Consider the following 26,009-nt stretch of genomic DNA (forward strand, 5'->3'; position numbering starts at 1 on the left):
TTTAACCATCATGATCATATTTCTCTGCGTTTTTCCTGATGTTTCTATGTGCTTATGTATTAAGGACTCATCATATATTTTTGAAATATAATTATTTTTCTTTCAGCTTTGTCACCTAGTTTGGGTTTTTGATTGCTGCTGACCATTCCAATTTCAATAATTACAAGATGTTTGTTTTTTGAGAGGCATCCCTTTTTGTGCATTTAATGTTAAAACAATTATCAAATCATAAAGAGCTACAGACACTTATGAAACATGGTGTTACAAAAATCAATCCACAGCAATGAATTCACTGTAGCTCTGAGTCTAAATGAGAGCTGTTTTGGAAATACTCTCTAGCCTACCTGAATCTAAAGTGTTAAAAACATTACCTCAAGACTAACGTGTGTCTAACCCACACAAGAAAGAAAATGCTTCAAACCCCCCTTGGAGCACAGTGTGGTCAAACACTAATTCCAAAATAAGTATGTTCAGCCTTACTTAGCAAGGGTTTATAAATCAGCTTTTGTTTCGTTCTCTGCTGTGTGTGAGGGAGAACAAAGCAAATGATAAATTTAAACCATTAAATATAGCGATACGCCTACAGCGTAATGGAAAATGAATTCCAAATGCTGTGCAAAATTCATAGCTTGGGGAGCTTTTAAAAGCAAAGCAAAAAGAATCTGCAATATCACATATCTGCCTGCTGAGCTGCTACTTGATAAATAGATATCCCAGAGCCCACCAGTGACTTCTTACCTCAATGTTCAGCAGCCAGAACTGTAAGTTTGCCACAGCTTCTTCCCCCAGTGCCAAGTTCCAGACCACTATGTACAATGCTTTGTCTGTGAAGAAACACTGATTGACTGTAGACATGCTCGCTGGGCCTCCGATATCCCAGACATTGAACTCCACTGAATCAACCTACTTAGACAAAGAGAAGTGTTCAAATCAAACCGTGGCAGTAAATCACTGGGAGATAATAGCTGAAGTATAAACCTACGCCTGCATAATGTATGACACAAGAAGGGGTTCAATGTCCTAATTGTGCCTCCAGGAAAGATAAATCAACAAGCAATTGTTAAGCATGGCTACCACTTCCCCACAGGAAATCAAGACTAATTACTTGCTGCTAAAACGATAGAGGTGCCCTTGATGCTGGTAAAACTCCAGTTAATGCTGTGGATTCTCCAGTACAAACAAGGGTCTCATTCTGAGCCCTGCATTTCACTGCATCTGTAATAGAAAGTGTTCCATCCTTGCCTGTGCCACACTCGACAAGACCATTGAATCTGCTTATCTGCCACTGCTGTGGGGAACAGGAAACCCCTGCTGAAATCACTTCCACTGAGCTCAGACTGAGCTGAGCCAAGCAGAAGGGAGATGCTCAGGAGATGGGAAGCTTCTCAGGCCTTCCATAAACACCTCCTACACCTTGCTCCCAGGCTTCTGACGTCTGTGCCACGCCAGAGATGGGCCAGAATCACAGTTGCTGTGAATCAGACTCACTGATTTCTGGGGGACTGCTTAAATGGAAGCCTCTCCAGCTCTGGCTCTCTTCCCAGTATTCCTGCATCCATTCCTCTGTGCAGCCCCATGACAGCACCAGGAGGGAGCCTGGCTCTCTGCTTCAATGGCATTCAGGCTCCCAGTTGCAGCAGGAAGTACCTGCACACCTGGGAAGCTCTGTCCCTAAATCTCTTGGCCCTGGAAAGTCAAAAACCCTGAGACTGAACACAAAACCAAAACTTCCTCCAGCCACCATCCTCAGAGTATCACATAACACCCAGTGGGCCCTGTTTAGGGGGCTGGGGCCAGGGACTGACTGATCCCACGTGGAAGTTACCCTATGAGAGTTCAGCCAGGAGCTCAGTGTCTCAGCAGGGCTCTGATTCTGCGCAATCTGTGTGAAGTCTCCCAAAAACAGCTGGAAGAACTTCCATATTGTTGAAACCAAGCCCTAACCAGCACAAGGACTGCTTTGTTCATCCAAAAGACCTTCAGCTGTGAGTGTGTGTGTGGACAGACAGACTCAGAGATAGGGATAAAAGCCCGTTCAGTGTCTTGATCCCACTCCAGCTCTCTGGTGCTGTCTACACTTTTATTTTATTCAATTGCTCTTCAACACAAAATGCACAAATCCCTTTTCCCACCAAAGTCTACCCTTCAAGGAGTCAGCCTGTGCTGCTCTTTTCTTTCTTTCTCTGGCCTGGCACTCTTTGCTGTGGAACAGCTGAACTCAGCAGGCTCCTTTCCCCTTTCCAAAACAGTCTGGTGGTCAGAGCTCTCATCTGGGAAAGGGGAGCGATGTGTTTGCACCCCCTCAGCTCTGACAAGACCTCAACACCAATTCTGCATCCTCTAATCCCTGGGCTACTCTGCAGGCAGTGGACAGGGCCACCTACAAATGCTTAGATTAAATCAGTGCTCTCCAAATGAGTTCAATATGACACACTCCATGAATGAGCCATCTGAGATCTGTGTGCTTAAGATATGCCTTAGACATCCCTGGATCACACCTTCCACCTACATTCCCCACCTAGGACAGTTCTGATATCAAGGAAGTCCAGCTTTAGGTACCAATGTCCCAAATGGAAGGACAATCTGCTGCAGAGAAGCTGATTTAAAGCACTCTCTCAAAATAAGTGTCCACTCAAGGTGGGAGAGCCAGAGTTTCACACAGCTCTCTTTAGAATACAGTTAGTCAGGAAAACAGAACTGTCCTCTGGTACCAACCAGAAATGAAACAGAATTGCAGTGGCTCTAAAACCACGTCACTCATGAGGTAATGGAAACTGCTCTTCGTCAAAGGACAATTCCAGCCCCGATGGACCCTGCAGGGCTCCCACATCCCACCGGGCCTGCAGATCTCCGACCGCTTTTCACCTTTGCCTTGTGCCCCACGGGCTTGGGCAGCTCCCACTTTGTTGTGCGGATGGTGGCATCGCTGTGCATCATCTGGGGCACCTTCCCTGTCTGCAGGATCTCCACCAGCGTGGACTTGCCCTGCCGGGGAGGGCCAATGACGATCATCTTCATCAGCTTGCACTTCTCTGCCCGCCGCAGCTGCGCTCGTAAATACGCCAGCACCGTCTTGGGGCCTGTGCGGGAGAGAAGGGGCTGGGGACCGCGGCCACAAACACTCCTGGGGACAGCACACACCCCACTGCTGCACACACTTCAGCTGCATTCATGCTTCCCCTGCAGGCTCGCTGTGGGCTGAGAACAAAGAAAGAAACCTCCAGCGGACAAACCTGAGACAGAGACCCCAGGAAAAGGTCACTGCTCGGAGGCTCCACAATGGAGCACTGTAAGGAGAAACAAATGCTGGGGCTCCTACGCTTCAGAAGCTGAAAGGAAACATAAAATACTAATTTAGAACTGGAAAATACTCTGTTTTTCCCTCTACTTTTGTGTTTCCAGTTAAAGTTAGATTGAGGCTTCAACAGTATACTGCTGGAGCAGGATTAATTCCTGTATAATAACTTTGTTCCCACTGGATTTTCTGATTAAAATGCCCCCCCAAAAAAAATAATAAAAAAGAAGACAGCATTGTAATAGATCCAAAAACCTAGCAGCTCACAATAAATTCACTTCAATGGGACTGTGACTGCTGATCCTAAACACTTGAGTCTTTAGAGAGACCATCTAAATATCCTAAAATATCCACATTCAGGAAGCAAGCTACAGAATTTATGCATACTGCAAATGAAATACTGATTTATCAGTCATCATTTTGAATTGTGATCTGTCTTAAATTGATCATTACAGCCAGACCTTAGCACTGATTATCAAATTTGTAACTATGAGTAGGAGGTTTCCCTGTGCAATTCCAGTTAACCCCAACAAGGGCTCAGGCATTCACTGTCTGCTCCTGTTCTTAACCATTAAAAAGAAAAGATTTAATTGCATGTTGAGTCAATTTAATAAAGAATACACAGCATCAGCCTTACCCTCTTTTCTGATCTCTGCAGGAACGTTACTGATATTTAGTTCCTCGATATCCAGCTGCCAGAGATTAGCCAGCTGTCCAAGTTCTGGAGGAAGCTCTCGGATACCAGGGTTACTGTACAAAAACAAATAAATCTACCAACAACCAGGCTTTGTGTGTAAGTAGCTGCTCTCACAGACTCTCAGATTACGCTATTCTATCCTGGTAGAAATCTTCCATTAACATTTTAATAAGACTACTCAGCACTTTAATAGCAATTTCCATCCTAAAAGTGATGTATAACCTCAATTTATCCTCTGAGGCAGACAAATGTAATCATCTTTGCTGGATAGTTGAGGAAATAAAGGCAAAAATGATGAGTTATTGAATGTAACACTACAGAAACTGACAGCAAAAAGCCAGAATGAACTAGAGGCACATTAGATTCCCAGGCCTGTGTTCAAAGCATTAGATCATCTTCCCTAATCAAAAGACCAGCCTCCTCCTTATCTAAAGCAAACCATGGGCACAGCTCTAACAAGGGGCTGACTATTTCCAGCTTTCTGACTTCAAAACCACTTGACATCTGGGGTGGGGCTCCACAGAAGACTGGTCACTAAAACAACATGGAAATAACACTGCAAAGCTTTGCCAGGACATGGACTTACTTTCCTAAATAAAGCTCTGTTAAACCTTTCAGGAGGCAAACGGACTGTGGGACAGAGTCCAGCTGATTGTCGTTCAGATAAAGAACCTCCAGAGAATCGCTCAGAAATGCTGGGAACTCCAAAAAAGGACCTGGAATGAGATGGGAAACAAACTGCACCTTTAAAAAAACAAACAACAAAACAGACATCAAGGCTCTGAACCAAGAGCTTCACCTGAACTTTGTGGGCAGGACATGAGGTCATGTCCACTGGCAGGGGCCACCACCAAGCAAGAGCAGAAAAGCAAATAGCCTTCAGTGACAATCAGACATCAATGTTCACATCTCAGCATCCCAAAGTCACAGTGTGTTGGAAGGTGACAGTGTCCAGGATTTATGGGGTGCTGAGAGAGGAACTCCAAGCCTGCCAAAACAGCTCAGGGGACGAGTGGAACCTTATCTCCTGCTGTTGAATATATAGTAATATCTTGTGAACTCCCCCTATTGCAGCAAAAAAGCTGGCACTGAGAGAGCATCCCATGGGCACAACTGACTCTTAACATGGCCCTGAAAGGGCACACCCAGGGCACAGCTGGCTCTCAATGTGTTTTTTTTTTTTTCTGTATTACCTGAGAAAAGCCAGAAACCAATCGGAATTTATATTCAGGCCCCCACAATGCATCCCACAGTAATTTATGGTGGATCAAAGTCAGTAACAACAGAACAACAGAAAACCCAAACTGCAGCTGACAGACTGACCTATGCTGTCTCTAAAACACGCTAGTGTTTGCTCCTCTGCTGTGTTTTAGATAGAAGGACTCAGGGAACTTTTCCATGCCCAAGGAGTATCTTGTGTATTCTGGGAGCAATCCAAGCAGTAAGAGCATCAACTGCATGGCTGAGTTGCTGCTCCTGGAGAGGTTCAAACAAAGGGAAGCTCTGCAAGTTCCAAAGAGCATCAATTCACTCCAGAAATGGCTCCTGGGATAGTGGCAGAAAAAGCTGCCATGGATCGTGTTGCTGTACTGAGGGTGTCACATTTATCTACCAAAGAGCATCCTGAAATGAAGGAAAATCAGGTAGGTTTGGGGTCTGATTAGGAAAGTACAACCAGCACCATCTGCTGCCTCCATGGTCTCACACCTTGAGATGCAAGACTTTCCCTTCCTGAGGGATAAGACACTTCCACCAAGACCTTCTTCCTTTACAGAGAAGATGTGAGGAACTGTAATTAGACTTAGACAAAAAGAGGGGGAAAAGAAAATGGAAGCGGCTTTCTCAGGAGAAAATTCCTCAGTTCTAATATTAACAGCACTTCCAGCCTGATCTGTGATCAGAAAAGGAGAAAGATAGAATCCCACTGTCTGCAGGGGTGTTTCATATACATGACAGGACTGTCTGGTGTGGGAAGTATCACAATCCGCCTTTGAGTTTTCAAATTAAAAAATCATCCTTGGGATTATTTTAGGAGAACAGCAGGCTTATTCATGGATGCAATTCACTTCCTTTCTGGCTCATCATTGGACTTAAACTTTGCATTGTTGCTCTTCAGTAGGTACCTAGGCACAGACAGATTTAGCCCCTCTTGGACACGTAGGAGCAAACTCCTAAAATAGCAGCAATACTCTGAATTCACCAAAGAGTCCCAGGTGGAAAGGAGTGTACTATATTGGAAGCAAGCTCGAGGTGTTTATGAATTGTAATTATTTATTCATGAGTTATTTATGATTTCTCTGGCTTCAGCTCAAATTTTCTTTTAAAGAACTGTAGAAAAATTAAAACAAATCCCATCTTGAAAATGTATTTTTGGATGAATAAACGCTACCAACAGCACACATGCATGTGCAAGAAGTTATTCTGAGACTTATCAATCAAGTACAGTGAGCATCCATAAATTATTCTCTTTAAATAATCTAGACTTAAGTAAACAGCTTTGTTGGTAAATCATATGAAAACCTGTCTACCCCCACCTCACTAGGAAACTTCTGTGAGCAGTTTATGTACTCCAGCTTCTGTTTTCTCTTGATGTTTAAATTCTTGGCCACATCCTCTCGTCTCACCAAGCTATACTTGGCAGAGGAACAGAGAGAAAAGGATGAGCTGGCTTTGCTCTGTCTCTGTGGCTGCTCACCCATGGCACCAGCCAGGTGGGCTCCTCTGTGCCCTGCTGCTGCCTGGGGCCACCTGAGGCAGCTGCAGGTTGCACCAGGGTGTGATGTGCCACTGCTGTTCAAATGTTACTGATGCAGAACCCATTGTCTCCTGCTTTCTGCAGGGGGTTATGCTGGGTTTGCAGCATGTAGAGATTTCCATTAGGGCGGCAATTGCCTTTTAGAGCTGGTTTTAGCTGCTTTTGCCTGCTGCTCCTTCCCTTCTCTCCCCTTTGGGAAATGCTGCTGCTGCACTTCACAGCGAGGCTCTGAGGATATGTCAGACTCCACAGATTCACAAGGTTCAGACTCCTTTTCCAGTTGCTCCGTATTCCAACAATGTCACAGCATTTCTATTTCCATTTGCTGCTTGGGAAACAGCACAGACCAACTTCTTCTCCCCCTCAGGGGGCACACACACCTTACTCAGCACAGCAGCCTTCGCTTCCCCAGACAGGAAAACAAGGCAGGATCTGCCTTGCCCGGAGGTCCAGGTAGAGCCTCTGCCTCTCGGAGGAGCCAACTGGAGGTGAAGATCTCCAGCCCTAACCTACAGCTAGGTATGTACATGGTACATTTAGCTATTTCACCTCAGGCACCATTTTCAGGGGAATTGAGGGAAGAATTGCTGCAGAAGGGCCTCTTCCTCCCACGAGCAGTTGAAGGCTGCTCGGATGTGCGTCAGGACGACGCCGGCTCTTATCCCACTCTGTGACTGGCAAGGAATGTTTAGAGCCAGGCATTCTGCAGGCAGCCAGAATGAGAAAACTCCCCAAGTGCTTTAAAATAAAACAACAAACAAAAGAAATGCAGATGAATCCCACAGAGAGCAGGAAGCAGTGCAATATCTTCAGATATCCCTTTGTTCTCTCTGGGATTTCACATGCATTTCATCAGCTCTGCCCCAAACTGAGGGTGCAAATCACAGGCAGGGAAAAATGTGCCATTTACAAAGTCAGGAAGAGAAACAATCCTAAGAACCACAGGGGAAATTATGGGTTAATTTTACTTCAACATACCACTTAGTACTTTGGCTAAAAGGCATGATCTTCATGAAAGAGCAAAAGAAACACATTTCACACCATCTTTCTATATTGGTGGTACCAAGCAGCTGCATCACTTCTTTATTAACATTTTATCTGAACATATTTCCTCTTAATGAAATGCAGCTGCACTTTAAATTGCAGAGGAATTTACCCTGCTTTCCCTCCAGCCAAACTGCAGATTCCTGCTGCTTCCCAGCTCACCTGGCATTGCCAGCACTCGCTGTGCCTTACCTGCCTCGGGGCCACCACGCACCCTGTTCTTCGTGGTGAAAAAGGGGATCCTCTTCGTTTTAAATCCCTCATCGCTCCTGTGGGCCAAACAAAACAGGGACTTGTGGGGAAAATATCCTGAAAAGGTGCTGAGATACACAGGGAAGAGCCTGACCCCGCTCACAGCTCTCACAGGATCCCACCTGCTCTGGAGAGGTGGGATTGGAACCCGCTGTGCAATCAGACTCCACCAACACTTGTCAGCCCAGTGGTTTTCTCCTGGCAAATCAACAGAGCTCCTCAAGGCAGCTCCCAGCTCCCAGGGCAGGAGCACTTGACCCCCAGCTTTATGGGTGTCAGGGTTAAGTGGTTGTCAAACAGCAAATTGAAGGAGTTTCACCAGAAGCGCTGGAGAACCGACCTGCTGCCACTGCCTGCCCTCCCCAAAGACTCTCAAACAAGATGACCCACCAGCATGACTCTGGAAATGCACTGGGACATTCAAAAAGTGGCAATTTGTCTTTTGCAACTGACACAGAAACTTCTAAGGACTCCAAAAACTGTGTTGGACAGGCACCCAAATGAGAAGATATCAGCATGACACAATTCAGTGCAATTTTGGAGATGATAAAGGACCTTTGACTCTCTATGTTAAACATCCCTATTGGAATTTCTAAACAGAAGAACATCACTCTTATTGGACTGTCTTTTTAACATCAGTCTTAGAATCACAGAATCCTTTAGGTTGGAAATCTTCTCTATGAACTTGCAGCTGGTTACACTTCCATTTAAAAAACAAAGACTTTTCATTTTTTCCAAAACAATACTCCCACACTAACTAATAACTACAGTCCAGCCAGATGGTTTATGGTTAAGATATGCTCTCCACAAACTTGTATTTGTAGTGATGAACCACACACTGGGCTGAAGAAATTCCTACATGCTCAGAAATCAAACTGCCATTATCAATAATCTATCCACTTAATAAATGATACAGTGCTCTAAATGCCCAAAGAATCAGCCAAGGATAATTCATCACTGCCACAGACACACAATATACTTGGGGACATGCTATGTGGGTATCAATGCCTTCTAAGCAGGTAATTAATTCTCCTGACACTCTTTGTGTTACACGAGGGATTTGGTTTGCTGTTATTTCTTCAGCTTTTGTTTTCTTAGCCAAAACTTGAAAGAAACACTTACTTCCCAAGCTGGTTTTTTGAAAGATCCAGCGACTTAAGTTGTTTGCAATTCCACTTATCCTGAGAAGGCAACGTAACTAACTGATTTCCCAGCAGCTTCAGGGACACCAAAGCCTAGGAGAGGAATAGCCTGGAGTTAGAGAGCACCAAACACACAGAAAGAGCTTTTTAAGCACGGCTATTAAATAACAGAAACGCGAAGAAAGTACATCTTATTCATCAGAACATCCTGTCCGTGCTGCCCAGCATGCAAACATTTCCTCCCTGTCCCCAGCAAGTTCTGCACGGAGCAGCACCACTCACTCCAGGGAGATTATTGCTCCACTTGCTGACAGATGCACTTGGAAACAGCCCATGCAAGAGGACATCTCACTTTTTAGTGAGGAAACCTTTCCAAATGGAAAAGAACAGTCTGATTTACCAACACAGGATGCCACGTATGGATTACATACATATGTAATAAATGTGTGTGTCTGTACAAGCTGGCGTCAGAGTGGGCTTACACCTGAGGTACCTGCACAAAATCCAGGTGCAAAACATGAACCACTTCATGCAGGGAAAAATTCTGATTGCTTTTTAAAGTCATCTCTATTAAAATGGAAAGAATTTATAGTCACTTTCCAAGATTTATACAAGTTACACAGCTCCTTTTTTTTTCTCCTCTCAGCAGAGACATGAATTTTCAAAACAAATGAAGCTGATTGATACCATACAGTTAACACCACACAGACAGGACTCAGCTGGAAATACCATGCTAAACATAAGATCTCCTTTGAATTTAACTGAAATACGAAAAAAAAAAATTGCAGTTCCCATTCAGATTTGTAAAGTTTATGCTCTTCCATCTGCCCTTAATAATGTTGAGGCTCAAACAATCATTTTCATTTGGCTGAAAATCCAATTTTCCACTGAAAAACTGTTGTCTGTAGAGTTTCCAACCAGGTTTATCCAGCAAGTCCCCCTACCATGAAAAACTGAGATAAAGCAGAATGTCAGCTGAATTATCTCCTGCCAGAAATACAGCAATATTAATGAATTATACCCCATGGAAATCATGTTTTACCAGCAGAGATGTCAGTGTCAAGTGTGTTAAATGTTTTATGTGCTCCACGTTAATATAAAAGGTTTATGCCCCTTTTCATCGAGCAGGATTAACAGTGTCTCACAAAGCCAGTTTGTTGGCCTTCCTCCCCTTTTTTTAGATTGGAAAAATATGAGGTGTCCATGTGACATAAGCGATGGACAACCAGCAGTGGCTGGAATGGGAATTATTGTGCAAAATGCTCCCTCTAGTGATGGAGAGGGGCAGGATTGGGCTTTGCTGGGATCTGGGGAAGGTGAAGGGAATACAAAACTGCAGACAGAGTGAGCCACTGAAGGAAAGGGAAAACTGAAAACTGAATCCTGACAGCCAATGCTTTTACAATGCTTTACAAACTGCCTTTTCCAATTCCCCTGGAAGGAGGGCTCAGCCTGCCCTTGGCTCCTGGTGTGGGGCTCTCTCCAAGTGTCAGCATGGGGCTGAGCAAGTACAATGCCTCAGACTTCTCCCCCTGGGCAGGGGTGGGAGGAGAGAGAGGCTGCACGTCCCAGAATTAGCACAAACTGTGTTCTGTGGGGTCTAACTGGGGTGTTCTTTCTCAGTCACTGTGTCTATGTCCCCCCAGACACTGCCCAAGGCCACTCCCCTGGGTGCTGAGAGCCCGAGGAGCTTCTCTCCAGTGGTTCAGTGCACGGAGGGAAAACTGGTGATTGTCAGCTGGCTGTGGTTCTTCATGACAAGCTCTGGAGATCTCTAGTCCTTTTAAATTGCCTCTTCTCTCTAATTTCTCCATTTTTACTGCCTTTCAGTGTGAGAATGGGGGCCTTCAAAAGGGACACAATGGCAGTGGCAGACAAACTCCTCCAAAACTGCTGCCACAGCATGCAGAAGGGTGTGAGATGACACCTGAGTGAATCTGCAGTATCCTGATTAAGGTGTCTTGGTCAGGTCATGATGTGGAAAAGTTGACCAGAGTCTTACCTGAATTATTCCACTCAGAGGGGGTCAGGTGTCTGCAGGAGAAGCAAGCTAGGGAGAAGCAAACTAGCCTAGAGAACTAAGACATGGTTTGGTTGGTTCCTTTAGAAGGCAGCAGCCAAGAAAGCTGAGGAGATTTCTGTTTCTCTTAACACCACATTTCTGGAGTACACATGGTATTAAGGACTGAGCTAGTCCCAGTCTTGAGATTCCTCTGCAAACCATGCAAAGGCCAGTGATAAACTACACTGCAGCTACAGTGACAAATGAGCGTCCCATGACATGCTTTCAAGTCACAGACCTCCTGTCTGCTTTTCTCAGGGAGAATACAGTTCACTGCTGTTCTACATAAAAATAATACATTTTCTGTAGGAACACTTCACTTCCCATTTCTCCCCCCTTCCACATCTCCTTCTGGAGAGGGCTGGAGCATGAGCACAGCCTTGTTCACTCACACAAACTCTACAACTAAGGGCACCTCCTGGCATGGGGTTTTACCTTCTATTTGCTCACCATACTCTGGCCCTCAGGGCACTGAAAAAACTTGATATTTATTTCTTTTATGAATAAAATGCTGAAGAGATATGGATAAGAACTGACACTGTTTAGGGCAGCCAACACTCACTAACTTTGAAAACATCAGCAAAGATTGATTGCACTGAGGTCTCTCTGTACGGGTGTCTTTGCACCCCTCAGCACTCTCTGAGCATCAGCACCCAAGAATTGTGCCCTGGAAGCACCATCTAGTGTTTAATATCTGCCATGGTGGCTCCCACCCCCTGGGATGGTTCTCAATGCAGTCAGAAAAAACAAGTTTTGGAGACAATAGTCCATAGGATTTGTTTCATTTCAGGGGAAATGCCAACTGGAAAGAAACAGCCACCAGAGAGCGAAGCCAAATGTGCAGGGACCGCTGGAAAGAGTTAAGGGAATTCAACCCTCTTGTTGCAGCAGGAGTAAAAGACACCTTTGCAGCAGATCCTGAGATCAGGACTGGACACGTATATGAACCATCACTTCTGCATCCTTCCCACAGAGGCCAGCAAGGAAAAGCATGGCACTTCTGGGCCTGTGTTTCTCTCTCCACAACCCTGAGTTTCACAATCTTGTAGGGAAGCTTGGAGGAAACCCCAAGTTCTGCTTGGTTTATCAACAACACCATATGAAAGCAGAAATTCTGAAGAATTCTGAGATAAACCCATGGAACTTTGGTGTCCACAGAAAATAATTATTTAATCTACAGCCTTTAAGATTATAGAGGTCCCAAGCAGAATAGAATGTTTAGGGCATACAAACATGCTATTTTCAGCACAGAAAGCCTAACTCCTAATTACACAACATATTTTTCAAGAAAAAGCACAACTATTTGTGAGTGTACTTGAGTACATCAATATTTCAATGGCTGGAGCTTGGAGCTACAATGTAGGGCTTGTCTTCCAAACTGCACTCCCAAATTCTGCAAACCACAAACATCCAGAGAGTTCTCACAAGACCTGTGTCAGAAACTAGATATATCTCACTGGATGAGGGCCTGAATGTGGTGATTTAGGGGGTGACAAGCTGCTCAGGGGCTCTGTGCAATTGCACCAGTTCAAACCAGCATGTGGGCTCCTACCTTAACCAGGCAGCCAGTTTGAGGTCTGAGTCAGTATCAGGAAAAATAATGTGAGAACTATGAAGAAATGACACTTACTTCAAGCTGGAAGAGTCCTGCTGGAACTTCTTTCAGTGAATTCTCAGAAAAATCCACCTCTCTCAGGTGATTTTTCCAGAATACAGTCAATGCATCAGGTAGGAATTCCAGTGCATTTCTAGATGCTTTACAACATTTCTGGAAAACATAGAAAGCCCCACACTTACAGAGTAATAATCAGGTCTTTAAATAATGTGGTAGATCAGCTGTCACATGTCAAAAGCTTTAATAAATTAATTCTAGGTGGCCTCTTTAGATATCTTGATAAATTATTGGGCATGCAGGCACATAGGGCTTGCTATGGAGGTGCACTCAACTGCTGGTGGAATTTCTTGGTGGGCAAAAAGTATTCCAAAAATTATTTTGAAAATCACCCATCTGTCTTTCAACCACAGATAAACACTTCCCCAGAGGATACTGTTCCCCTGCTGTCCCTGTGAAAATGAGGAGTAAAGTCACAGTGATGAGTGTGGATACAAATGTCCTAGTTTGCCATGGGTTTGGGCAAAGTCACCTGTGGTGAAAGTTGGGTGTTTAGTAAAATGATCCCAACAATATTTCTGCTCAGAGGAACTACAGAGAAAATTAATACATCCATGTAAGACCCGCTTCTAAATGCTTTCCACCAATGCCACCAACATGGTGAGAACAGGGTGGAACCTCAGAAAGACTGGATCTGAAACCCATAAACCATATTTGGCAGGGGCACTCCTACAGAACAGCCTTTTAAGCATCTGACAGCTTTTTAAGCACCACAGTAAATTTTTTTTTTGCATTGTTTTAACAGCTTTTTCAGCCTGTGACTTTGTCAGAGCAGTTCAACTTACCAGGGGGCAGGCCCAGGGATCTGGAAACACTTTCAGCTGATTTCTGGAAACATTCAGTATGTTTAGGGACTTGAAGCAGTATAGAAAAACCGTTGGAAGTTCCACCAACCTGTTGTCAGAGACGTCAAACTCCTGCAACTTCCTTAAACCAATCCAATTAGTTGCTGGAAAACATGAAACATTGTGGCCTTGGTATAAGCATGAGAGCTTTTAAGCCATTTAAGCCATTATTTTAACATTTTTGGGTTCTTCCCTACAGCTCAGTCTCAAAATGCAAGCCAAACACCGGATTGTACGTACTGTTTTCCTCGTCAAATAACTTCTCCATATAATTTTTGGAAGCGATGAGTTTTTTAAGGTTTTTAAGATGTAGGAATCCAGTAGGGAGAGTGGAGAGCCTGTTGCTGGATACATCGACCTCAAGTAACCTGTGAGTACAGAACAATCTCAGTCAGGCATCAGTAAAACACTTGCAAAGCCTCCTGTTGCCACAGACATCTGCTTTACCAGGACAGCTTCAGTTCTGAATGAAAGCAGCTGAAATGTGCCTCACAAGGAAAAGCATGAAACCCTAATCAGAAAATTAACCCTTCCAGGGAGCAGAGAGAGGTGGTCTGGACAGACAGCAGATCAAATCACTGGTATCAGGCAGTAAATGTCACCCTGATCCAACTTAGAGGAATGGGGCTCACCAGAGAAAAAGCAGAGGCAACATGAGACAAAACAGGAATAAAAGTCTCCACAACTGTCCTGACAGCAAACTGAGAATGCAGAGGGGCAAATCCTAAGCTAAACCTTGCAGCAGACAGAAAACAGACCAAGAAGCTCCTGCAATGTGCTCTCCCCTTACACAGCCTCCCTCAAGCCCAGTTTGAGGCTGCTCTCCCTGCAGGCTCAGCTCTGAGCACACACCTTGTACAAATGATCTCATCAGAGGACTGCACACTGGGTAACTCTGTCAGCTGATTGTCAGCCAGGCTGAGCTTCCGAAGGTTTATCAGCCCCCATGGGATCACGGATGGGAGGGACACCAGGCAGTTGGCAGAGAGATCAAGCTCAGTTATCTGGCAGGAGATATCGATCAGCCAGTCTAGATCCACCCAGGGCAGTTTGAGGTTTGACCAGTTCACACACAAAGCCTGCATGTGTCAAAGAGAGAAGAGAAAACCACATTAGTGAAACCCCAGTTGCTCTCAGCCTGTGCTCCACCACTGGGAATCTGGCAGAGCAGAGCACAGGCCAGCCATAAACATTTTGCTCACTTTCCAATCTGCTTCTAGGAATTAAACTGACTCAGAGATGAAATCATGCCTGGATATCAGCAGCCCTTGCTGTATCTGCTCCATGATTTCACTCCAAAGATCATGAGCAAGCTCAAGCAGGGGACCTGGACTTCTTCACCAGTCTGTATTATTCAGGGTCCAGCTTGGACAGAAGGAAGTGTGAACACATAGTGGTCGTCAATGAAAGAAAAAAACTCAAGGCTTCGTTTTCAAGATCACCTCATTGCACTGCAATCCTTGAATGAACATTGCAAATCCTGAAATGCACATTATAAAAATTATATTCCCTAAACGCTTCCATAAACTTGTTACTTTTGATATAACTTATCCCCAAACCAGCCTCAATGGAATGATTGTTAATTCTCCACCAGGAGGCAGCAAGAACCTGACAGCAAGTTTAATTTGCTTTCCAATATTTAGCTCTTTGGACTTTTAACCTCAAATTTAGAATTAAAATTAATGTATTTGGGGAAGGGACAGAAAGAAAAGGGAAACAAAGGCCTGCCTCAAATGCTTATTTGAGACTCAGAACTGGTCATGTAGATCAGACAGTTCAAATGTTTGGGAGAGTGGAACAAAGAGTAAGTACTAAGAGTTGCATTTTTTAGATATTGACACTAGTTGTACTTAGTGTAGAGACTGTGCTTTTCAAACCTTCACTCGTGATGCCTCAGGACAGCCCTGAAAATATGAATGGAAATATTATGCCCATTGTGCCACTGGGGAAACCAAGGCAGAGAGCTTCAGCTGTTTGTTTAAAGCTACATCCACTGCCATACCACAAGGCAACCCCTGTAAAAGACAGCAAGCCAGCAGCAACAAGAAATCAAATTAAGCAGAGTCTCCACTGCTACTGCAAAGTGCACAGCACCCTATGGGAGCTGCACTGCAAAGCTTTCACTCTCACACCAAACACACCCTGCTTTACTGCTAGATTTCTCAAGTCTGCATATTTAACAGCTTCCTGCTTAGGAACTCTTGTTTAAAATTCAGTATGCAGTTTTCTGAACTCTTGTCTCACCTGTAACATGTACCACAAACCCCTTGGCTTAGGAAAAAAGTACTTGTCCTTGAGTACACCATCCAATGCAGTAGTACAACCTTACAGCCTTCTCTTAGGGGGTGCAAGCAGGACCTTGAGTCTGTGCTCCTCCTCTTTGCAGACTGATAACACATCTCTATTTTGCATTTAGATGTCTGTGTACCATTTCCCTCAAAAATGCAGAGGCACGGCCTCAGGGCATTTAATGTGATTAGGAGACACCTGTAGAATGCAGATAATGACTTCTCAAACCACAGGCAAGGCTGTGAAATCCAGCACCTGCTATCAGTGCTGTGGGTTGGTGTCCTGCATCCAAGGCAGCTTTTTGAATCCCAGCAATCAGTTCCCTCCTTCCCACCCAGAGACAAGGATCCAGAGTCCTTGTCCACTGTCCAGAGACAGTGTCTCACCAAACTGGAGGATCAGCCAAACCCCCCTATCTGACTTAAAGACATTGGAGCAAATTCAACTGGTACCAGGAACCTGATATCAGTGGAGTTACATTATATATATAGGGGTTTAGTTGGCTCAGGACTCTTCAGTGAGAATGTTAATTAAGTGAAAGAAATCCTGAGAGCAGTGCCACAAAGAGAGGGGATTTACACCCCAACTCATAGTTAATCATCTCCACTGTTTTCCCAGAAAAGCTGTTTCTTTGATGCCAAAGGTCTGTGATGCCAAACTTGCAGAGCTCAGGGCTCAGCCCAACCCTTCTCTGTTTGGGACTGGTGCTGAACCAGGGACAGAGTTCAGAGGATGTTAGCTCAGGGCTGACTGTAGACTCCTCTCTGCTCTTCAGAAGGCCAAAGAAAACCTCTGTAGACTCCTCTCTCTTGCCAGGGGAAGAATTTCTCAATACAAGCCCTGAAGATTAAATTGAAATCTTCTACTACAGGGGATGCACTAGGGCAAAGGACTGGAAATTGTGCAGGAGCAAGAAACCCTGCTGCTCTTGGGCAAAGGATCAACTGTAAATATGAAAAATATTTACTTAAATCTGAGGCTGTCTGGTAAGGTGATTAAGAAAGGCTGTTGTGCATTTCTCCTAAATGACGTGACGTGCTCCATCAGAACCTTGTTCCTGCTGTAGATGGGATAATCTGAGGACAGGGATCTGCTCCCTCCATCAACAACTCTGCTCTGAATATTGTGTGGGACTGCTGCAGAGCTCTGTGCTGATGGTGATGTAAGTGAGATTACCAGGATAAAGAAATGAGAGGAGGATCCCACACACACACATACATTTGTATGCTTGAATTTAAACTTATTGGTAAAATATTTCCTAGGGAAAATACAGCAGACAAAACTCTTCTCTGGCCTGTATGGAAAAATTAAATATATCTCACACTGTACACACTGGAAAGTTACATTTATCTCCCTGCTGACTGTGTCTGTTGAAGTTTGGAATCTGTGCCTGGCCATTTCACTGCAAAGGCTCTCTGGCATTCATTACCTGTTCCTGTAAAAATGGATCACTTCCTCTCCTTAGCAAAACTGCGGTTTGGTGTGGGTATAAATTTATGCCAGGAAAGAACAAGAAATGGAGAAACAGACATTAGAAAAATGAGATGTAACTCCTCTTGCCTGAGACAGGGCAGCTCTGCTGGTGCAAGGGCTGCCTGGAAGGTGTGGCAGCCAAAACCAGCTCTCAGGCACATTCTATGCATAGCTCTGCACTCACTACTGTGAAATCGATTGGAGCTCAGCTGTGTTCAAGTGTTTCCACTCAGAGATAGCACAGAAAGGACAAAGCCTTTTGAAGTTCTGGGTTTCCTCTGAAATGACCAGTGCTTAGTTTGCCCTCCCTGTACAAGGGGAGAACTTTCTGACATCCAGCTGGCTGCCACACACATCCCAACCTCCACACAGAACGGTTTTGCTTCCTCCCAGTGCAAAATCCATCTCAGGACGAACCCTCTGAGACAAGAGGAAAGCACTGAGGCAGTTTGTCTGCAGCTGCCACAAAGCCGTGTTTTAAAACAAGTTATCAGGGTGTGTGAGTGTCACTTCCCAAAGATCTGAGCTCTGCAGACAAACTAGGACAGATCCTCCCAAATCTGTCCCAGTCTGCCAAAATGAATTCAAAGAGAAAGCATTAAATAAGCAAACATATTAAAAATAAACAGCTACTAGGAGAATCAAGGTCAAGTTTCTGTGTTTTATCCCTGTTTTTTTTATTTTTCTTTCTTTTTAAACCAGGCCCTTCTGGCAATTAGCTGATGTTTGAAGACTGCTCTCTTCTTCACTCAGGGTGTGACAACAGCAAAGCTGAGTCATTTTTACAGCAGCTAAGTAAAATATTGCCAGCAAATTCACATGGAAAACAGACCTCTTCCCTGTGATTCAAACATTTATTCCTGGTTTATTCAAGCTGAATTATCCATTTGGATTTCTTTCTTTCTTCTGAAAGATATTTTATCAACTCTTATCCACATCTAGAATTCAGATTCCTTTTGTTTACCCATCAACAAAATTAAGAGTAGTACAAGGAGGGCTCTAAATCTACTGATTGAACCTGAAGAAGTCAGGCTTACTTATGTGGTCTAACACTCAGGGAATCAACAGGAACCCAGTGAGAGGATTCTGGCAGAAAAACAGCCGAGAATGGAGAAGTTTCTAAAGCTACTAAAACCTCTCTCCTTATTTTTACTTAACACCAAAGCAGAACCAACAGCCTGCAAAGCTACAAGCTGAGCAGACAGGTACTCAACTGGATTGCTTAGGGACGTCTTTTCACTGTAAAATTCTTTTGTGACCTGAAGAAAACTGTAAGCATTGAAAGTTCAGGGATCTGATGCTCCTATTCAGTGTGAGTTAAAGTACATGTTGAGGGGGAAAAATTAAAAATGCCTGGTAATAAATTGCTGGAGAATAGTATAAATAATACAAAATATGCTGTGCTTCCCTACAAAGTAGTAACAATACCAGTGGGAGACACTTTTTTACTGCTGAGGATTTGAAGTAGGGAAGATACTCAGCAGATCACTGCTTTGCTCATGTTCCTTGTTAACAAAAAGCCACCCAAGTCCATTTTTACCTAAACTGTCTGACACATAAGGGTTCCCATGCTCAGCTCTGTGCCACACCAACACTCAGGGACACCACAGAGCTTGTGGCATCACTCTGCAACCAGGGGGCACAACAGAAACCTAAAGGAAGTGATGAGCCTGGGAGCACAGAGGAAATCTGTGCTAGAAGCAGCCCAGCTTCATCTCTGGAAGAGTTTGAGCCCAAAGCTGGTGTTTCCTCTCCCCAGCACCCCCTGGTTGGTGTTTAAATTGCCCCACAGAAGCTGTTGCTGTGTCTTGCACAGTGATGCCATTCAAAGCCTTGATGTTTTACATCCTGTAAATCAGCATCAAAGCCACTTGCACAGCTTTCTAAAAGGGCAGCAAACCACAAAGCTCTTAGTTAAGGAGAAGAATCAGCAGCCACACGGCATGCAAAGGCAATTATCAATTATTAACATGATGCCCCTTGAAAACAACATCTCCTCAGGCAGATAAATGGTTACTTACTGTTTTTGCTGGAGCACTACCTGGTAGTGGGGCTGTCTCAATAAAATACTTCCTCAGAAGGTGTTTGCTGGATTCAGGACTGTCCATCAGGATGTAGGAACAAAAGAAAGCTCCATTCCGCAACAAAAACACGGCTACATCTTCATTCCCTTTGGAGAAAAGCAGATTGTTTGCTCCCTTCACCTCATGTAAATAAACCAGCAAGGAGCTGAACAGAAATCCTGGGAAATAACCACTTCTGAAAAAAACTGAGGAGGTGTTCAAAAAGGAAACTGAACTGTGTAAAGACTGTTTCCTCCAGTAGCAGGACTCAGTTTGGTCAAACTGAGACAGCAAAGACACTGTGTAAAAGTGCTGGCCCAAGCTCTTCCTTTTTTCTCTTTTTTTCCCATCTTATTAAACTATACACACAGCTGTGCTTTGAAGTGTAAATTATTCAGCCCAAATCAAGCATGTGTGCCAGAGTATCCATAACAATAATGCTTTTACTTGCAAGGATTCTGGTTTTTAAGGGTCTTTTCCCTAGGAGTTTATAGAGGAGAGTTCAACTTCTCAGTATTTACAGTAATCTAACTTCACAAAGCCCTGAATCCAATCTGGCTGAGTCAAAAGATTCAGAGCCAATTTTACTTTAATTCATCCTGTTGGAAATCCAACTCCAGACAAGCCATGGATACCATCCTGTGTGCAAACAGCTCAGCCCATTCTTTGAAGACCTGGAAGAAAAGGGGTAAAATGTGGAAAGCTTGCAAATACACACCTGCCTTTATAGCAGCGTAGAGGGGCAGGCGGATGAGGACAGGGAATTCGTTCTTCCTGACTGCACAGCTCTCTGGGTCTGCACTGTATGCACGGATCAGGAGCTTGACAATGTCCAAATGGCCCTGCTGGCAGGCTATGGCCAGCATCCAGTTCAGGAGCTGCTGGCAAGTATTAGGACCTGCCAAAAACATACCAAATGTGATTCAGTTAGTGCCACTGGGCTGGGATGTGTGAGGAATACCCACAGATAATGGCTGTGAAATGGGGTTTGGGACAGGGTGAAGCTCCTGAGGACAAAAGGAACAGGTTACACTGCAAAAGTGTGTCAGAGAAGGGTCCTAAGCTGATCAGGCACAAAGGTTTCAGCTTTGCTTAACTGTTCTTTACCCACCCAGCTAATGGGTGAAATATTTTGTCTGTCCCTGACTTAAGCAATCATAAGGGAGCAACAGTTCTGCTAAAATACCAGCAGATAAATAAACATCTGACCCCAAAGAGCGATGATCAGGTCTGGCTTTGTATCCAGATCCAAACAGCCATTAGACCCAAACACCCAAGATTGGCTACTTCCTCCAAGTTCATGAGAGGGGATACAAGGAACAGGGAAAGGCAGATGAGTTTTCATGTCATTGGAAGACTAAAACAAAAATAAATGCTTCAGTCAACAAAAAGGGAATTGTTTTAGCTTGTTTTTGCTGCAATCTGAAGTCTCCCACAAAAACTTTCATTTCCCCTTTAAATATTTCATTTCAGGTCAACTCTTTACTATTAATTCATAGTAAAGTCAGACAAATGTCATTTAAGACTAAAAACTAAAACACCATGTTCTGATTTCTGCATGAATTTGTTGATATTTTAGTCATTCTCAAACTGCTTTTTTTTCCCTCAGAAATAATGTTTCTCTGTAGAACACCACTTTCCTCTAGGTGTGCCTAATTCTGGGCATGCAACTAAATGCCCAAGACAGAATTATTTCTGCTAACAATAAGCAGTGCCCAAATCTCCCCTGATCTATCTCCATATACTTTACAAATTCATATCCTCTCCGAAACACTTACAGGAACATCCACAAGCCCAAGTTTAACATGTCAAGGCTTTTTTACAGCTTATCCATGTGGAAATTACATTGCTCTTTGCATTCTTAACAACTCCACTAAACCCCTCACCCTCCTGCTACAAAAAATGGGCTCCACTTAAGCTGTAAGCCACAAGTAGTTCTCACTGTTCCAGGGAGAATCACCGCAGTGTAACAGCCAAATTGAAAATTTATGCAATTTATACCTAAGCCCTGTGATTGGTTTCTGTGTAACTTCCCAAGAAAACAGTTGGAAGGTCCTACATGAAAATTTCTGAAAGCTGCTGTTTGTAGAGAGCTCCTCCTCTGACCCCCCCGAAGCAAGAGTTGGAGGGAATTTGGTCACTTGTAAACTAAATTTCCAGAAACTACTTAAGCCACTTTTCATTACTCAGTGTACTATATTAATTTAATTTTTGCAACTAGGTTACTCAGCTTCCTTTCTGGCTGAAGAAAATATTACATTTAATTGCATCCCCCAAACTGGAACATTTACTTTGCTTAGCAGTGCTCTGACAGGACACCAAATAAGCAGGTTTCCCAACAGGTTATTCCCGTTCTCAGTGAAGCCACTGGCAACTATTTAGTCCCCATGAGGAGCTAGAGCTATATTCAGGTTAAATATTGCAGAAGCCAGCTTAGCTCTTGTGTTACTGCAGTGTCTGAGGTCAAGGATGAGCCCCAGATGTTCTGCAGGACCTCTGGACCCCAAATGCATGGAAAGCCCCAGGGAGAAGCAGCTGCCAAGCTCACAGAAGATTGAGAGAGCAACAGGGATCCAAACACAGCTCCTGGTCCTGAGTCAGAGTTGTGCTCTGCCCCTCGCCCCCACTGCTGCCTCAGGAATCTTGTCTGAGCCAAAAAATGTCCTGCTCCAAAATAATTACTATAATAAAATTTAAGTAAAACATAGCAATTATTCTAAAGAAGGAATTCCCCTGAATGCCAAAACAAAATGTCAAGCAGAGAACAAAGTGGGTGTCAGCTGTGCATCCAAAGTGTCCCTGACCAGACAGGCCACTCACTGCCAGCCCCACTGATACTGTTGGATCGGCAGTGGGATGCTGCTGCATCCTGAAAACCCCCTAATTTCACTGTAGGTCTGGGATGTTACCCAGCTGTGAGGCCTGACAGGAATGAACTGTCTCAATGGCATCTTCCTCTACTTCCAGTCTGCAAACATGGAATATTTTTATGTATGTGTTTCTCTTCCCCAGGGGGGAAGTTTTCTTCAAGCACAGCAGAGATCTGATCCCTCCACACACTTTCCCATGACTAAACCCCTCCGCTTCCAAAGAATGGGAAAAAACCCCAAACGTCTGCTTGGAGCTCCTTAAAAACTTGAGGAGAGGCAGGGTCAGCCCAGGGCTTACCACGCAGAGAATCCAGCAGCTCTTTCACGATGTCCTTGTGCCCAAAATACGCAGCCACCACCGCTGCATTGTCATCGTTGGGCTCTGTTGGTAACACCACCAACGCTTCCTTCAGCAGGTACCTCACCGCCTGCAGATCTCCATATGCTGCTGCAATGCCTAAAAGCTGACACTGGTGAAGGAAACACAGCAGAATAAACTCTCTGTTCAGGGCAGCAGGCAGAGAAAGAGCACTTCTAGAGCTGTATGGGTTTGTTTGTGCCCACGCCAAGGCATGTCCACTGTCGCCGTGGTTAATTGGGAATGTCACAAACACTAGTGGGCATTGTAATCATTGTTGATAAATTTATTATATTAATTTGTTGGGGTTTGTATTGTAGTTTTTTGTATGGTTTTTCACATAAGTGCCTGAGGCACAGAACGGTGAATAAAAACCTGTTTTTCATGGACCAACAGAAAAAACATTTGCACAGCTCAGCTGCAAAATACAGTATTACCTGTTTTGGAGATGGCCAATGTGACTGCACTTGACATGCAGGGACCCTCCCAAAACACTCCCATCAGCTCTGTGCAAAGAGCAGGCTCAAAAGGAGGGCTCTGAAGGTAGAGCAGTGCAGAAGCTAGCACAGAGTTTGTGGTAAAATTCCACACACAGGCAGCAGAATCTTCCCAGGGGGCCACTAACTATCTTTGCACTGGTGGGGGAATACATTTTTTGCTAAGTCTATAAACTGCTTCCTTTTTACGGGGAAAAATGCATTTCCCTGTTTTGGTGACCACTGCAGCAGCACCCCTCCTCACACAGCCTCCTGTTCCTATAGACACTGCTCCCTGAGGTCTGTCTCATCTTCCTGATCTGTGTTTCCAAGGGCAAACTGTGTCCCTGAGCATGTTTCTGCAGAGCCCCACACAACCAGCCATGTCTGGGACCCACACAACCAAATGGATTTTCTCTGTGAAAAAAATTACAGAAGACTGCAGCATCTTGAAATTTTGGCCAATCTTTGCCAATGAAATCTAAGAGAGCAGTATAACCCAACCCAACCTTTTCCACTTGCAGTGCAGTCTCCTCACAGGACAACCTAATCAACTCTTGGGCCTTGCTGGTGTCCCCAGCTTTGTAGGCATCCTGGATGCTTTCTGTCACAGGGGTCTGGATGACGGAGACGTCGCCACTTGTGGACTGTTTGCCACCCATGTTCACAGTTCCTGCAGGAAAAACAGGGAAGAGAAGTCAGGGAGAAGTACCTGCTCACTACTCATGCACAGCTGCAACACCTGTGAATCCTGGGAATAAAAGAAGTTGGTGATTTTCAGTGGAATATTTACTGCATGCAATTAAAAAGTAAAGAGCCTGATAAAATAAAGTGATAAAATGTTAAAGCCCTTCCCAACAGGGACATGAAACTGAGAGGGACAGCGAGTTCCCCAATGGCTCCCTGAGGTGGTTTCCAAAGGAAGGTGTGGAAGCTCACACACATGGACACATGAACCCTTCATCTGCCTGGCACATTCCTCCTCCTGCTGAGGAACCAGGGAAGAGAAGGAATTGCATGGGACTGGCACCTGCAGGAATTCTGACAAAGCCAGGAATCTGAAAGGCAAATCTGGTATTACTGGCCTTGCTTTAGTCACACTTCACTCCTGACAACAGCCTGATAAAATCCCATTGTCCTTCAGCATTTTCAATCAGAATTTTGGGCACCTCTAAGAGTGTGAAATAAAAGAAACTGGAAATTTTTACTCTGAAAAAAAATAGGTAAAAGGAGATTTTGCAAGATGTCCAGTATCACTTTAATCAATTCTGGAGAATCTCCTAGACCAGACTTTCTTTTCCTAAATGGTGTTGGGAGCCAAAAGCTTTCAAGTGTCAGAGACTAAAAGATGAAGCAATTAGAGAAGATGCTTTGGTAGATGGCTAATGAGACAGGCAGGAAGTCTCAAACCCAACCATTCCCCAACTACCAGGACAGGGAAAGCTGTGCTAAAGTCACTGAAATACAAGATGTTTTCAGGTCCACTCCTGAACAACAAGCAAGACAGAGGAAAAAAGCATTTTCCACTTGAAAACAAAATGCCTTTTCCTGCTAAAACATCATGGATTAATATTGCTTATTTGAAACTGGTTAAATAAAGCACTTAAGCCCACAGTTCTTCACATGTACTAACAAGGATTTATATTTTTTAAATAACACATATGTCATGCAGGGCCTAGTTTAATGCAGTCTGGAAAGAGAAGTAAATTTGGAGCAATCTATAACTGTCAGTAAATATCTTTGAATAATGCAGTCAGTAGATTCTGACTAAGACTTCTCATCAATTATTTATCGAAGCTCAAATCACTCAGACATCGGAGATGGCTCCAGAGGTTCGTGCCATTAAAAGTGTGCCCTCACCAATAACCTTTCCTGGATGATGCAGAACGTGTGAAGGACAAGGAGCAGAAATCAAGGCCCATGATAGTGGGATTAAATTACAGCACAATAAAGAGCATCTCAGAGTTCACATTAATGGGTGTAGTGCTTTCGTAATTCTGTAATTTTAGGAACTACACTGGGAAAGAAATTCTTCCTGCATTTGGTTCACTCTTTTAAAGCACACCACACACCTATAAGGGATCACTAAGAATATTACATATGATTTCATTTTCATTTTCATGGACACCAAAGATAGGGGAAAAAAAATATTCTTAGGCAAGTATGTTTAAAGGATGATAGAAGGGAGAACCTTAAAGCAAAGTAGTTCTCCAGTCAAAACAATTCAGAACTGGACTAAGGAAATTCAAAAAGTACAGATCCAAGCAAACATTGCAGTTACTGGAACAAGCAGCCTCCCCATTTGGCACCCTGTGATGAAATCCTGAACCTAGAGAGAAGCTCTGGAATTCCCCCTGGAGGAAAAAATGCCTCAGATCGGAGATACAAAACAGCTGGAAAGCTCCTCAGCTTCCTGCTCAAGGAGCCCAGCAAACCAAGGCTGTCAGAGCAGAACAACTTCAATTTGCTTCCTACAAATTGCAGAAAGGAGGGACAAATTTTACTCAGCTCCAGCCTCAATCCTGGTTTTGGGGACTATCACTCAAGGCCCACATCTGCAGCCATTACAGATGTAAAAGCACAGCCTTTCCCATCTCTCTTAGATTTTAAATCATGGCCTGGGAGGGTGGAGGTACAAGAATCTCATGGTCAGAGATTCATCAGATCCTGGTGTCACGTTCCCTGGAGCAGAGAGGTCTCCAGCCAACCTCCCACA

General features: G+C 44.1%; 1 protein-coding gene across 3 annotated transcripts in view; it reads right to left on the minus strand.

Moving 5' to 3' along the window:
• LRRK1 (leucine rich repeat kinase 1) overlaps positions 1 to 26,009 on the minus strand; it is a 73,390-nt gene that overhangs the window by 30,118 nt on the left and 17,263 nt on the right. For all 3 annotated transcript variants that reach the window (XM_005521623.3, XM_088063145.1, XM_088063146.1), the window contains 14 exons: positions 23,803 to 23,966; positions 22,758 to 22,929; positions 20,308 to 20,487; positions 19,548 to 19,696; positions 14,617 to 14,843; positions 14,005 to 14,132; positions 13,705 to 13,868; positions 12,878 to 13,015; positions 9,166 to 9,278; positions 7,984 to 8,060; positions 4,579 to 4,708; positions 3,933 to 4,045; positions 2,866 to 3,080; positions 739 to 903 (listed from right to left, as the gene is read on the minus strand). In XM_005521623.3, the coding sequence (XP_005521680.2) occupies positions 739 to 903; positions 2,866 to 3,080; positions 3,933 to 4,045; positions 4,579 to 4,708; positions 7,984 to 8,060; positions 9,166 to 9,278; positions 12,878 to 13,015; positions 13,705 to 13,868; positions 14,005 to 14,132; positions 14,617 to 14,843; positions 19,548 to 19,696; positions 20,308 to 20,487; positions 22,758 to 22,929; positions 23,803 to 23,966 (2,135 nt within the window). The remainder of the gene's footprint in view (positions 1 to 738; positions 904 to 2,865; positions 3,081 to 3,932; positions 4,046 to 4,578; positions 4,709 to 7,983; positions 8,061 to 9,165; positions 9,279 to 12,877; positions 13,016 to 13,704; positions 13,869 to 14,004; positions 14,133 to 14,616; positions 14,844 to 19,547; positions 19,697 to 20,307; positions 20,488 to 22,757; positions 22,930 to 23,802; positions 23,967 to 26,009) is intronic.

The sequence above is a fragment of the Pseudopodoces humilis genome, chromosome 16, assembly GCF_049639895.1.
Source record: "Pseudopodoces humilis isolate 2021_Gansu_Grassland_sample_001 chromosome 16, ASM4963989v1, whole genome shotgun sequence".
In the NCBI taxonomy this organism is placed as follows: Eukaryota; Metazoa; Chordata; class Aves; order Passeriformes; family Paridae; genus Pseudopodoces; species Pseudopodoces humilis.